The sequence below is a fragment of the Podarcis melisellensis genome, assembly GCF_964234715.1.
Source record: "Podarcis melisellensis genome assembly, chromosome: 3".
Classification (NCBI taxonomy): Eukaryota; Metazoa; Chordata; class Lepidosauria; order Squamata; family Lacertidae; genus Podarcis; species Podarcis melisellensis.
Genome location: NC_138530.1, coordinates 23,113,540 through 23,128,344, shown reverse-complemented (window position 1 = coordinate 23,128,344; position 14,805 = coordinate 23,113,540). Strand labels below are relative to the sequence as shown.

The 14,805-nt window shown below is 39.8% G+C and overlaps 1 protein-coding gene across 5 annotated transcripts in view; it reads left to right on the top strand.

Annotated features, from left to right (window-relative positions):
* The window catches only part of MTA3 (metastasis associated 1 family member 3), a 115,004-nt gene that overhangs the window by 84,973 nt on the left and 15,226 nt on the right, over window positions 1-14,805 (top strand). For 2 of the 5 annotated variants that reach the window (XM_081903991.1, XM_081903992.1), the window contains exon 18: window positions 7,472-7,626. The exons of 2 other annotated variants lie outside the window; for them this stretch is intronic. In XM_081903991.1, the coding sequence (XP_081760117.1) occupies window positions 7,472-7,626 (155 nt within the window). Of the gene's footprint in view, window positions 1-1,795; window positions 1,910-7,471; window positions 7,627-14,805 lie in introns of those variants that run through there. One more of the 5 variants, XM_081903994.1, reaches the window with a different exon arrangement.

Below are 14,805 nucleotides of genomic sequence, written 5' to 3'. Positions count from 1 at the left end.
AGCGCCATGTCCCCATCCCCAATTTTCCACAAAGGTTATCTATACCATGTGGTCCTGGTCAAATGAATCTAAGCAATATTGTTATTGCTTCTGTGCAATAATATTTCATTTTGTGAGATGGCTATTCTCATGATGTGTGTTCATCTTCAAGAGAGATACTGTTACTTTGATTTAAAAATTATGTTACAAATCAGGAAAACCCCAATAAATTCCTAAAGCAAATACTTAACAGTTGTCTGATTTTCTCCCTGTTTTCGTTTAAAGAAACAAAAAGATGATTAGCAGCTGAAGCTCTGTTAGCAAACATTGGAATGGCAGCCATGGTTCCAGTTCTTTTCTGCTGTTAAAAACATATAAAGAAATAGTAAGACTCCCACAATGACTTGAAAATTGGGAAGATTAGCAGGCTGAATTATTAGGATCATAAATATATCTTAGAGAAAAGTCATACATGAAATCTACATTTCATCTCACCAGCCAAGGAACTCATAGGAATATTTTAGGTTGGAGTGAAAGGTTCAAATACCAAAGCATTCTGTCCTGGGCCATATGCCAGGGATGGGTGGGAATGATCCCAACAAGTGCCCCCATCTCCCTTCTCTTCCATTTCTTTCTCCCTCTTCTACTCACCCCCACCCCATCCCTCAATGAGAGGAGAGAGACATCACAATTGCAAGACGTCTGAAATTATTGCTTGAAGGTTTTCCCCTTCCTTCTACCTCCTACCCATGGTTTGGTCAATTTACCTGGTAGATTATATCTCCCTGCCTGGGTGATAAGATTCTTGGGTGAGAACCTTCCTTCAGTTCCCTCAAGATCAGAGGCACAGATGGTGGTGACACAAGAGAGACCCTTTCATATGTCTGCGGCAAGATTGTGGAATTCCTTCCCAAAAGGGATTAGACTGGCTCCCTCCTTGTTATCTTTCAACTGGCAGGTTTCTTATTTAAACAGGCCTTTGAAAACTAAGGAGCAGACAATGTTGGCAGCTAACAGGGCAATCAAGAGTTCAGTACTGGTTCTAATGTCCTTTATTGTATTTTAACAATTGTTTTTAGTTTGTTTTTTTAATTATTTTGTATTTTAAAGTGATGTTTCTAAAAGGTTGTAAGCTGTCTGGAATCCCAGCTTGGGGAAAAGGCAGGCCATAAATACATTAAATATACATTAATAACAACAATAACAAATGATATACTGTCCATTCTGACTTTGTCCCCCCACATTTTTCTTGGTCTGCTAGCCATATCCTTCTTTTCTTATGGGCTCCCACCATGAATTTAACCTGATGGCTACATGAAATTAGTCACAAAGGCCACAGGTTATCCACTCTTGTGTGACAGTAGCACCATGCCTTTCTCACCAACTTGTACCCACCTGCTCATACAGAATTTGAGTCATTTAGTGACTCATAGCTCCAATCAAATCTCTTGTTGTGAGTCTGGTCTTCACTGTACCCTGTGTACAAATCTGAATGTTTGATGCAAAATGACAGAATAACTTGGTGACATAAACAGTCCAGAGCAGAATACCAGATGCTAACATTGTGATTCAATCAAGATCGCTGCTCATATCCATGTTTCCTGATTAATCAGGAGATCTGCTCACATTAGTATCATTGCAATATCTTCCCTCAGTTTTCTAAAGAGAATTCACTGGATTTCCAAAATCTGTCATTCACAACTGGTGCTTGTATTAAATTCAAATTTGTTATTATTAATTGTTTTATGCCAGAGGTTACTTTTGTTCTCAATAGACTTTGACATAGTGTGTTTTGGCTGTATGTTTTGTCTTTCAGACACTGCTTCCTTGAATGGTTTCCAGCTCTGTTCTAAAGTTACAAATTCAAAATCTTATGTTACATAGATTATTTTTACTTTCAAAAGCTGTTTAATAAAATGTTGCAATGCAACTTCTTTAAAAAGCAGCTACATAAAACATTTCTATCACCTAAAAAGGAGCCCTGATTACAGATTTTAGAACAATTATTTTGCAGATGGCAAGAAACTTTGAAGAAGTAGTTTGGGAAATTCGTTGTATGTCTGGAATCAGGAGTATATTAAAAGATGACCTAATAAAATGTTCCAGACAGATTGAAGAGGAGACAGGCAGAACAGAAACTCATTTATTCCTATATTTAAAAATTGGACACATTATAAATAATTTGAGCACAAAGTATGTATGGCCCACTAAGGGATCGTACTAATTCAGTTATTAAGTATGAATTATTGTACTAATTTTGGCAAAGTAATCTCAAATAATTATTTTAAAGGAACTTTAAAACAGATTAATAAAATTATGGTAAATCAAATTAACTGGGGAAAGGATCCCCACAGGAAATGTGAAGGTGGTTGTGCCAGAATATTCCACAGTCCACTTTGTGTATGAACCACAAGGAAAACTTTTATAAATTTGTATTTGATGGTATTTGACATCATATAAGCTAAATCAAATATACATACTGGCTGTTACATATTTTTTGAACCTGCCATATGATTATAATATACTGGGCCTCTGAATTAGAGATAATAAATGTGACAAGTTGTGTGTGGTCAATGGACTCACTGGCTAGTTACTCTTTTGGGAAATGGAGTTTGTTTATTCACTACTACTATTTCTTAATTTATATGAAATATTCAGTTGCATATAATTCACAATAGCTATTTTTATGACCAAGTGTGTTGGCTCCTGGGGGCCGAGGCACTATGGCCCACACTATGTTTTTTTCTCTCTCTAGAGGGCAGGGCCCCCTCAATATTCAGAGGGCCCTACGTCAGAATATCGTGTTGGGCTCCCTTAATTGTCCAGAGAAGCTGACACCTCTGTTTATGATGAATTTGAAATGATAGTGGTTTCCTTCAGTGTCTACTAAACCATTTTTTGTTACTATAATGTATAAGGTGCTGGCGGTATATCTGTTATTGAATAGTTTAATGGAAGCATGCTTGAGTAATGGCAAGGTATAAATGTAATGAATCCATAAGATGACTTTGTGTATCAAATGTGGGCAGGAGCAATTATGTAAAGGCAAGATGAAGTGCTGCCATGTTCTTTCATATTTTCCCTTGCCTTTCCTGGAGTGTACTGGATGTTCTGAATTTGAGACAAGATGGAGTTTCTGCTGTTAAGATGGTGTTCTGCTGTTAAGAGTCTGAGATAGGATAGAGTTTCTGTTGGTGTACTACCCACCCGATGGAGGCAGTCTCAGATGTGGCACGGAACCCTAAACTTTTTATTCTTAAACTATGGGCTGGGACTCATTACTGGGATGGCCATGCTAATTCATGCTCTTGTAGTCTCCGGACAAGATTACTGCAACATGCTGCCCTTTGAAAAGGGACAAGAAACTTCAACTGATGCAAAATGCTGTTTCAGCGGCCGGTTGATTAGAGCACAGTATTCTAGCATTGTTCAATCTATACTAGATTGACTATACTATTGCCAGTTCATTACAGCATAATGGAAAGAGTTGGTTCTTGCCTTGAAAGCTCTAAATAACTTAGGATCTGAGTAGCTTAAGGAATACCTTTTCCCCTCACACATTTCCACGTGTACTCTATTCAGCATGTGTGGTCCTGCTCTGTGTCCTCCTACCAACAGAAGTTCTGTGAGTCTACTAAGAGCAGGGCCTTCTCAATAATGGCACCAATTTTATTGAATGCCCTCCCAAAGGAATCCCACTCGGGTCCAACAAAATAAAAATCCAAATCTTTGAGAAGGACTTGAACATTGGTTAAATTTCACTGGTCTCCTGTGCGGGTATAGATGTACCATTTTGCTGAGTTTGTTGGGGAGTTTTAAAGTTATTGTTGAATTTGTTTATATTCTTATTTTTGTTTCCAGTCTGCTGCAGTGTTTCTTTTTTGCTATGGGGTTATTTAATGTTGATGGCTTGTAATGTTTTTATAGTAAAATGATATCTAATTATAAAAAATAAATAATGCATAGGTTTCTATCCTAAAGTATACCTTAGTTTTATACAAGGGAATATAAAGTGAGTCACAGCCCTGAAGATCCTCAAGAGCTTGATTTTAGGTTAGTCAAGTGAAGATATGAGCATTAGAAGGAATAAATAAATACTTTGCTTGTGTCACTTGTACTGCCATGAGGGATAGAGACTCGGGTTGCATTCTTGAATGTTTTCTGACATCCTATTAGTAGTGCTTAGAATATTTCAGTTCTTGCATTGATGTGTTTGGCTAGTTCTTGAGGGGACATATGAATATACTCTATGCTGGATCAAGATTTCAGGAGTCCTAGCAAAAAACACCCCATGTGTTGTATCCCTAAAATTCTGAGAGAATATGGAGAGGCCTGCTATTATTGAGCTCACCCAGTCCCTCTCAGAATCTTAGAATGAGATTAGAGATCCTTGCTTATCTGGGTTCTTTGCAAGGCTCAGAGAGCTTGGGGCAGTGGGTGAGCAGCAGAATATTTACGCTTCATGGCATCTGATACAATGTGAGAAACAACCACACACTCTATGTGTTCCACAAAGAAGTCTAGAACGGGAGGAGGTCTCTTACTTACAGAGGGATGAGATCTTTTGCTTTGTGTAGGGCATTCAGGAAGGTCAGAAGCTATGTGATTTTACCTTTGACTGCTTCATAAACTTCCAGGCCACCATTTGCAAAGACAGTCAAATGAAACTAATAGTGGAGTTGGCCTAGTTTCTGTGCCCTGGCATTTTCCTGACCCTGATTGTTTTCCATAGTGTCTCTCGTATTGCCTATCAGTAGGCAATAGGACATTTAGCAACAGAGGAAGTGCCTTATACCAAGTCTGTGTGGGAGGAATTAAAATATTTGAATCCCTGTAGACCCATGTGTGGAGGTGAACAACAAAAAGAAATGGCTAGGTGCTTGGATTCAAATTGTGGGGCTTGCACACAGAGAACCCTAGTAGCAGAGTATTAGTAGCACTTTAAAGTGTTAAGAATATAGGTTGTTCAACCTTTCTTATCCCATTCAGCTGCACACAACAGCTGACCTTTTCCTACCCCTTTTGCAATGAGCAGACCACACACTGTTAAGTAAGTTTAAAATGCATTACTTACAGATTCAAAGTCTCAAGTCATGCATTGTTCCATGCAGCAGCAAGGATAACACAGGCAAAATACTCTTAGGTAGAAAGTACAGAATACAGTTCCAAACATGTGCTGTAAGCCTGGGAGCAAGCTAACTCATGTCTGTCTCATTACATGATGCAGAGAGAGAGAGAGAAAGAGAGAGAGAGAAGAAGAAGAAGAAGAAAAAGAAAAAGTAGTAGAAGAAGAAGAATTGGAAAGGCTTCCAGAGAAGAAGGGGCATGACCTAGTTGAGTCTATCTAGCAATACAACTCCTTTAGCTCTTCATGCACTAACTAGCCCTTTGCTTCTTAGTTGTATTTGACCACAACCTCCTGCAGTCCTTCTAGCTCACTATTGCCTACGCTGACTATCAGGTCTGTCCAGGGTTTCAGGCAGGTGACATTCCCAACGCGACCTGGAGATGCCAAGGACTGAACCAGGAATCTTCTGCATGCAAAACAGATGCTATGAGCTGAATAGCACTTCTGCACAGCTGAAGCAAGCATGCCTTAAATGCAATGCCAGTTGGAAAGTAAACAGGTGGCAAAACTCACTTTGGATTTGCCCCTACTGATTTCAACCCTGTTTATATTTGGTTTTGGTTTCAGCTAAATGTTTGTGACACACATGCTGGACTTGCTTAGGATTGGCCAGGTTAAATTTTTAGTGACACATGAATATGTCTCTTTTCAGCCAGCTGTTTTCTGTAAATAAATTAGCAAACTTGCTTCAGGGAAACATTGCAATGGCTCATCTTTTCAGGCTGAGGTTGCAGTGATATAGAGCTGCTCCTAATGGGCTCAGGAATTGAGAGGGCAGGGGCGGTTCCTAGGCTTTCAGGGCAAAAGCAGTGTGGTGAATCTTTCCGTGGTTTGGCATCAATAACGCAGAAGTGCTGCTAAAGTAGTAAATGGGAGCACTATATCTGACATCATCTTCAAAGAGTTTGTGCCTGAAAGTTTATTGATCATGTTCTTCTGTAGCAGTGGATGTGCTTTCCAATGGCTTTAGAGGGAGCATTAAGTATTTGAGTAATGCCCAGGTTAAAAAGCAAATAGCTCTATTCCTTCTGACTTCCTATGCCATGCATTCTTCACTGCTTTGTCCACAGGACTGCATACTGAGATATATCAGGCCACCCTGGACTGAGTTTGAATTTAAAACCCAGATTAGGCTAAACTTCAGCAAATGCATTCAGCACCCAGTCTGCCTTTTTGGTGGGTAGCCTAATATTTATTGAAATAGTACTACAGGCAAAACAGGAACCTTATATCCCATCGGTACTTATTAAAGGCTAATCTATGCTAGGACTAGGAGGATAATTTAATGGCTAATATAAGAAGGAGGAGCAACAGCCACAGGAGTTGCTCTTAGTAGAAGTAGCAACAGCAAATGAGCGCATTTCTCACTGTAATGGGTTCTACTGGGACTTTATCATTCCCATTCAGTGTCTACAGCTGAGTGTAGCAGAGAATCAGCAGTGCCTACGGCAACAATATCCAATGTCAGAAACCTTCAGCATGCTATTGGGCTATTGCTAGAGGGGCCACTGGGGATATTGCGGCCCAAGGAATTGCAGGTCTGAGGCACCAAAAATGAGAAAAAGTATCTTGGTCTCGTTGGTGTTCAACCAAGGTAGCTCTACAAGGTTCTTGTGACAGACGCCTGCCATGTGGCAGACACAGCTAATTACTGGCTCCCAACTTGGAACATTACTTTTAGTTTGAGATAAGGGCATGAATATGGAGAGCCCCCAAGTACTCTCATATGGATTAATCTCAGAGGACCTGGTCTTCCAAAAGTGGGCTGTGTTTAGGGATGTTCATTCTGTGTGAATTTATGTGAATGAACTTAATCCTGGCCACCTCCTAGGCTAATTTCATGGATTGGAATGCAGTTATCCTTTGGACTACACACTTCTGATTTTGTGATGCAGGTTGTGGGTCAAAGATGCCTACAAATTGCATATTTAAGGGAGAAATCCATACAAAAATAAACACTTCGGGGAAAGTATATTTTAGAGCTGAAATGTGTGCAATTTTAAAAACTGATGCATTAAAAATGGGGCAGAACGGATTTATGATTAAACATATGTGAAACTGACACCGGAGAGACTAACCCAGGCATAGGCAAACCTCAGCCCTCCAGATGATTTGAGACTACAGTTCCCATCATCCCTGACCATTGGTCCTGTTAGCTAGGGATGATGGGAGTTGTAGGCCAAAAACATCTGGAGGGCTGAGTTTGCCTCTGCCTGGACTAACCTGTCTATCCTTTGTTGTGCTGTGATGTGGTGGGGAGCTTATAAACAAGGACAAAATAACACTCTCCATTGGATTGTAGTCCATGTTTCTAAAACATTTCCTGATTTTTTTATTTTTTTATTTTTTTGGCAATGATTTCAGCAAGCGGCACATGATTTCTATACAACTAATGGTAAAACTTTACAAGTCGGCACAAGTGACCTTATGCCAAGTGTTACGCCGTTGCTCAAGAGGCAGAGACAAAACTGGCTCAATGCTCCTGATGATGGTTTCTTTATTGCTACAGAAGAGACCAGGTAAGAGAAAGTGGGGAGATAAGAGCCTGCAAGAATCAAGAGTGTAGAAAGCTCGTTTGCCCTCTCATTGCTAGGTAACATTCTGAGAACGCCGAAATGTATTCTTATGCATATGATGGATCCAGCTAGTCAATTCCCACAGGTGTCAAACACACTGAAACAGTCTTCATCAAGTGCTACGGTAATATTTATAGGCACATTTAAATCCGTAGAAAGGCTGTAATCGGTGATCCAATATCAGTATCTCAAACAGGCAAAAGATCCTTCATGCATTTATTCTGTGCTAGAAAGAGAGGCTATTGTAAATATCCGTTCCTCACTTTCCATCATATGACCGAAGAATAAACATTTCCCCACAATTTAGCACTTAGGAAATGGTTTTTTGTACTCTGGCTGAGAGGTAGATATAAAAGCTGTGGGTTTTTCAGAGGGTGAACATGGTTTGTTCATAGATTATTGTGTGGAGTTTTGATTCTTCCCGATATCTTTTCTTCATCACCTGACCATTATTTATCTCTGTATAAAGAACCAAAGGCAGCCTGTTCCTGCAGTGCTACCCTTGCTTAGTCCTTTTATTAAAACATCTTTCCACTCTTATTTACAAGCACAAAGATTTCTGAGTGCAAATGCTTCCAGTGCACTGATTGCCATGGAAATCCCTCAATTATAGCTTATTCAGTGATGGCTTGATGATGCAACTCAATCCCTTTAAAACGCAGGAGAAACTGGCAAATTTATTTTAGACTGAGATGCATCTCTCTCTCTCTCTGTGTGTGTGATTATACATAGGTACATGGATGAATATTTACAGAACAGCTTCATTTATCCAAATAGCTTGAAAGCAGTTGGAAAATAAGGAATAACTTCTTGAATATTTCCATATGCCGTTGCTTGGAAGAATAGAGAGCTTCAAACATACTGATTGCTCCAGGAGAAATTTGTTATGCTGGTATTTCCAGCAGCAAGCTACTAAACATGGATGTAGAACACATGACTTTATAAATAACTGTGTGGAAATGTTGGGGACACCTATGGCAATCAACCTATGCATATATTTTATTAACCTGTTGCACGTTTGCTATGAGAAACACCAGTGTGCCCTGAAGTTACTGTAATGCAGAGCTTTCCAAACTGTGTGTCGCGACGTGTTAGTGTGTCGGCTGCCGTTTGCAGGTGTATTGCGCAAACGCTGCCTGTGCTTCTCGCTGGGCTGCTAGTAAAACCTCTGGTTTGCTAGTAAAATTGAATTACTGTGTTGCGAAATGATGCATGTCTAAAAAGTATGTTGCCAGTATGAAAAGTTACCAAAGGTTTAATTTACTTAGCTTTTAGGTTTAATTTACTTAGCTTTGCATGGACATGGACTGGAAAATATTCACAGTACATTGGGATGCTTCAGAATTTGAATAATGGCAGCTCAGCTTGAATCTCTCTTCCACATGAACTTGATCACAGGTTACTATCAATGATGTAATGTGTTTTATGAAGCAGAGTGTTTTTACGAAGTTTTCCTAAATCCTGGCGGTGCTCAAATTAGCAACATGCAAAAGGATGGCTTAGGGAACCGACACTGGTATATATAGGTTACTTTTTCTGATCAAGTTGAGTTTAGCAGCCCTTGAAAATCACCGTCTTTTGAAGACAGTGCCCTGCATAAATAATTCTGTACCTAGCCTTGGCATGGAAAATATCTCCACCATAAAATTTCATATTCAGTTGCCTGATATGTTTGGGCTCACACACCCAGCTACATATTTAAGGGCATGTTTGGAACAGTTGCTCCAGCCCCACTGGTGAAATGTTAATTGTTGCACTGTTGGAAATTATTAAGCTGGAAAAGGAGCCTTATCTAATGCTGGGACTATATTGTTAGTAATTCACAATTATTTATTTGTTTTTAGTGTCTGCATCTTGCCTATTTATGGACACTTTATGCTGCTGACAGTCAACAATAAATGGGATGCAGCTTTGGGTCCTACAAGGGACTAACAGTAGGAGTTTTGGCCTTTTTCTTCTTCTTTGAAGACTTGAACCTGGTGTCAGGTACAGGCATTTTTTAGAGGTGAACCGAGAGGCAGCACAGAACTGGGGAGTCAGAGTTGAGGGACCAAGCCCTGAGACCGAGCTGAGGGATGCATAGAAACACATCCGAGGCAGGAAGATGGTTGTAGCTCAGACAAGATCACTGTAGACAAATGCCTTTGACTTGTCTAGAAGGGCTCAGCCTGCGTAAGTGGAGCCAGTCCAGAGCCTAAGACTACTCCACAGTTGGAAGATGTCAGGAAGAGCTATGACTCAGTGGTAGAACATAAAGTCATTCCCCGGAATCTTTAGGTAGCGCTCGGGAAGAGCTCTGTCTGACTAAAAGTCATAGTAGATAATACCAAGGTCAGTGTACCAATGGATTGATTTTACATCAGGCAGCTTCCTCTCTTTGAGTGTTTCAAGATGCAATTCTCCCTGCGTTCTGTGTACAGCTGCAAACAGAACTAGAAGCACCCACATACCCTGCAACACGTTGCAATGAAAAACCAGGATGCCACCTTCCACGTCCACACTCTGACATGAGTCACATGACCCGCTTGAGATGTGGACTCTAAAAAGTGCTTTTTTCAGGCATGGCACCCAAAAACACATGTTTTGGGATGCTGCACAAGGTCTTCCTGTCTCCCAAAAGTGCTCTTTGTGGGCAAGATTGTGGCATGAGATTGTGGTGGCCAAAAAGATCACCACAATCATGGGGGACGGATGGTAACTGGGACAATTGGGTATGTAGCCAGTTCTAGCCTCTGCAGCTTCTGACACTATTGGCCCATTTGGGCAGCCTGCTCCATGTTGTTACTATTTATTAAGTTATATACAACTTAATGCCAAAATAGAATTCCATTGTGTGGTATTGTAAAAAAACAAAGAAAAAAGTGTGGTATTGTGAGGTTGTTGTTGTGGTTTTTTTAAAAAAGAAGGATTAACTTCAAACTGTTTATTAGTGAACAAAACAAAAACATGATAATCTGTCTATTGTGGACTTCCAGAAGTGTGGTCTGATCAGAGATGCTCACTTGGGGAGAGTGGGTACTTTATATCAGAATATAGGATTCCAATATTGTTACCATTGTCCATCATGAGTTCTCTAATCTCTAAAGTCCTTTATGAATACACCCAAGAAAAATGAAAATATTTTGTGTGTGGAAACATTACATAAAAATAGCAATGTTACAACATTCTCTTGATAACGCTAAACTCCTATGGACAATTTTTCTAGGCACTTTACTTTTGTACTGCAGAAACCATTATTTATCAGCATATTGGTACATTTTTCAGGCTGGCTTGCTCCAGCCTCCCTGTTCTAATATTGCACCCAGGTATCTAGGGTGGAATTATTTTAGAAATTCTGGCTTTTTTCACAGTTAAATAGAAGCAAGGAAGGACTGTGGAAAAAAGGTAGATCATTTACTCTACTGGTGGTTTCCCACAACCCTGCCCTTAGTGAAAAGAAAATCAGGATGTTCTGAATCGATATTAAGTCCTCTGCAGACTAAATTATTTCCTCAGTCTCTTCAATCTTCATTTCTATCAGCTCGTGTATGTGTGTGTGTGTGATTGCTGCATTTGTACAAGACAAAAGATCAGAGTAAATGCACACACACATAGATTTTAAGGCACGCTCTCATCACCTGATGAACTGCAACACTGAGTGATGTTTGAGCAATTGCAGCTCTTGCAGCCCATATTTAGGAAACACTGGCTCTTCACAGACTATCTACATCTGTGTGCAATCACTATGTGCAAGAGAAGAGGTATTGCAGCAGAAAAACTCATCAAGAGTTTCCATGCACAGGTCTGGTGAAAAGCTACAATCGACCAATGTGGTTGCTAGTGGAGCCATTCCTTCCTCCATGCATTGACTGAACACACACATTGTCTTCGCAGTGAAAATGCAACATATTTTTTCTGGATTCAGTTTACACATTTAGCTGCTAGATCTGTAGTATTGTGCAATATTGCGGTGAGAAATTATGTGTGAATAATCTCTTGGAATCCTGGACGCTACAAGGCAATGGAGCGGGTGGAGGTGTAATAACTTGTGAATATTTTTCAATAGTTAGCCTGTGATTCATCTCCCCAATAAACTGCTCATGCAGAGAAACTTTGCAGTTGCTTGTTAATCTCTCTATATTTTCAAGAACTTCAAGGTGCTATGAGCCTATATAATACGTTTTAATTTAGCTGTGTTTTGCTAACCCAGGCTCATTTTAGGCTTTCTTGTCCTCAAACGAAATAGCTGTAATATAGGTTCTTTTGTAAATGTCTTTTTTTAGCTTAATGCAGGGAATGACTATGTTTTTAAAATTGTCTTCATTGTGCTAAATTGCCACTCTTGGTTTTTATATAACCAAAGAATATAGAAAAAATCATATTGCATTAGCCAGAACTTCAGGAGCAATGTGACTCTGAGTGACAGCTTGGATTTGTTTAAACTTCATAATGCAAGGACCATTACCATGAAAATGAATGATGAAGCCGGTTGCATGATTGAACCATATTATGCCTTTTAAAAAATGCCATAAATTTGTCATTTGTATGTATAAAATAAATATCATACATACAGAATAAACGTAGTAAATTTGGACTAGCAGAACTGGTAGGGATTGAAGAGTTATAGCTTAGTAACTTCGTAATATGTAGTAGGGCATCTACTTTCATGCAGAAGATCCCAGGTTCAATCCTTGGCATGTTCAGGTAGGGTTGAGAATGTTTCCTTCTATCAGTCGGTCTTTGTAGATAATATTGAGGAAGATGGACCAAGGGCAGCTTCCTCTCTTCCTCTGTTAAGGTCATCTGCTGCCAACACCATATGTATGATGTACTCTTTGCATGAAGGATGTCTGGCCAAAACACTGAAATTCTGGAATTCAACACTGGAATTCAACATTGTGCTATGGCAAACATCCAGTCAGGGAAAGCATTGCAGCTTGCCAGATAGAACAACCCCCCTCCTGAACCACCTACATCACTGCTCTGAGGGTTCTCCTGAACCCTCCATGACCCCATTTTGGGGACACTGTTGGGGCATGGGAGGAAGCCCTGTCATGCAGGCTGCAGCTCTTGTGCATGGCTTGTGTTGATTGGATTTGTTGGGTGACTCTTGCCTTACATTTAGAACGAATTCAAATCAATGTCATGCACGAGGAAGCCCGTCATACATCAGTGTCCTTCAGCTGCTTTTGGGTCTAGTATCTGGAGCTTTGTGTAAGATCTAGACTGGAAAATTGCTCCAGATCCTGGTGATTTGAAACATGTAAAATATGGACTGGACTTCCCGACATGACAACATGATTTTAAGGCAGTTATGAGCCATCATTATAGTCTTTCACAGAGTTACCCACTTAAAGCAGACTTTAGTGTCCCATGAGGTTAAATTGAAGAGTATTACATTTAGGCTGCAATGGTCCTATACCATAATTCGTTTGGCTACTGTTCAAAACATATTTGTTTAGGCAAGTTAATCCAGACATGTTGACATGTGTTTTAATCTGGTTTTTAGCTTATTGATGATTTAAAACATTGATGATTTAAAACATAAAACAGTCGAGCAGAATATAAATCTTGTGAAATAAATAAATAAATATACCCACTTACCTGTTAAAGCCATTAAACTCAATGTGACTTAACTTCTAAGTAGATGTGTATAGGAAATGACAGAAGTGAACCCTCAAATATCCTTGTATTTTTTTAATATATTTTATTGAATTTTGACATAAATATATTTCACAAACATACAAAAGACAAAACGAAAAAGAAAAAACAGAGAAAAAGAGAAAAAGAGAAAAATAAGAAAAAAAGAAAAACACGAAAAACATACAACTTTAAACCCTCAAATATCCTTGTAGGTGACCCTAAAAGCTCCGATTGGTCTTGCCTCTGGGACCTAGGACATGCACCTTACGTGTTTGCTTTCAGAAACAATGATGTCCCTTTGGCAGGGATGGCCCAAGACATTTTGGCACCTGAGGTGAACCACAAAATGCTCTGCTCCTTCTAGGGAAGAAGGAGTGAGTGAAGATCTACTTCAAGAACAAGGGCCAAAAAAAAAAAATCAATCTGCATTGGAGGAGGAGACTAGCAGTATCCTCTTTTTCACCAGGAGACCACTGTAGAGGCAGCACTGGGGATAGGGGGGCTGCCAAGGAAGTAGCAGATCTGGCCTCCAAGGAGCTGTGACAACAAAGGCCATGGACTCTGCATTCCTTGAAGGCTGGATCTGCCGCCCCTGTGGATTCTGCTGCCTGAGGCAGTTGCCTCATCTTGCCTCATGGATTGGCCAGCCCTGACCATGACCATGGGTGTGCTCCCAGAAATGTGCTTGCTCTGTGAAGCATGCAGCCACTCTAAGTATTGCACTACTTCTGATTACTAGCAATGGAATCCCATATGTGTCTACTTGTACATCCTATTAACTTCAAGGGAATTTACTCTTCCGGAAATGGGTACAGGATTACAGCCTAAATCCCACATTTTTTCAGTTATGATTGAGACAGGCTTATTATGTTGGACATGGGCTATTATTAATGCCAAGGTCTCATTGGTAGTTACCACCTGAGTCAATTTGTTGACTCAGGTGATAGCTACCCATCATTCCAGAAAATATCTTATTATATCTTAACTTAAAAAGCAGCCAAAGGATTTAAGTAGTTATTTTTTAAAATAAATAAATTAAATAGATAGTGTTGCTGGGAATTGCTTTGGACAGGTGAGAGGAATCTGGGTGGATGGCGAGAGAAGACATACACACACACACACACACACGAGAGGCAGAATAGTTACCCACCTTTCAGAGCTTTAGGGAAAAGGCAGTAAGAGCATAGCTACAGAGCAGTGAAATGCAGTGACTGTCATTTAAAGGACATCTTTACATATATTTTGGTGAAAATTTAAGTGCTCTGGAACAGGGAGAATGGACTTATGTGTACAGAATGCAAACAAGGACAAACAAATAAAAGTTAGTCATTTGCCTCTTGTCCAGATGAACAGTTTGACCCCAGCTCTGCTGAAGATTCCTCTCAGGGTCTACAAAACCATAGCTTGTGTTCATAAGTTGTTAAGACCATGAAGAATATTTCATTGATCATTGTTAAAAAGCACTGAACAGCTCATGTGCTAGAAAAAGTGGGATTCATA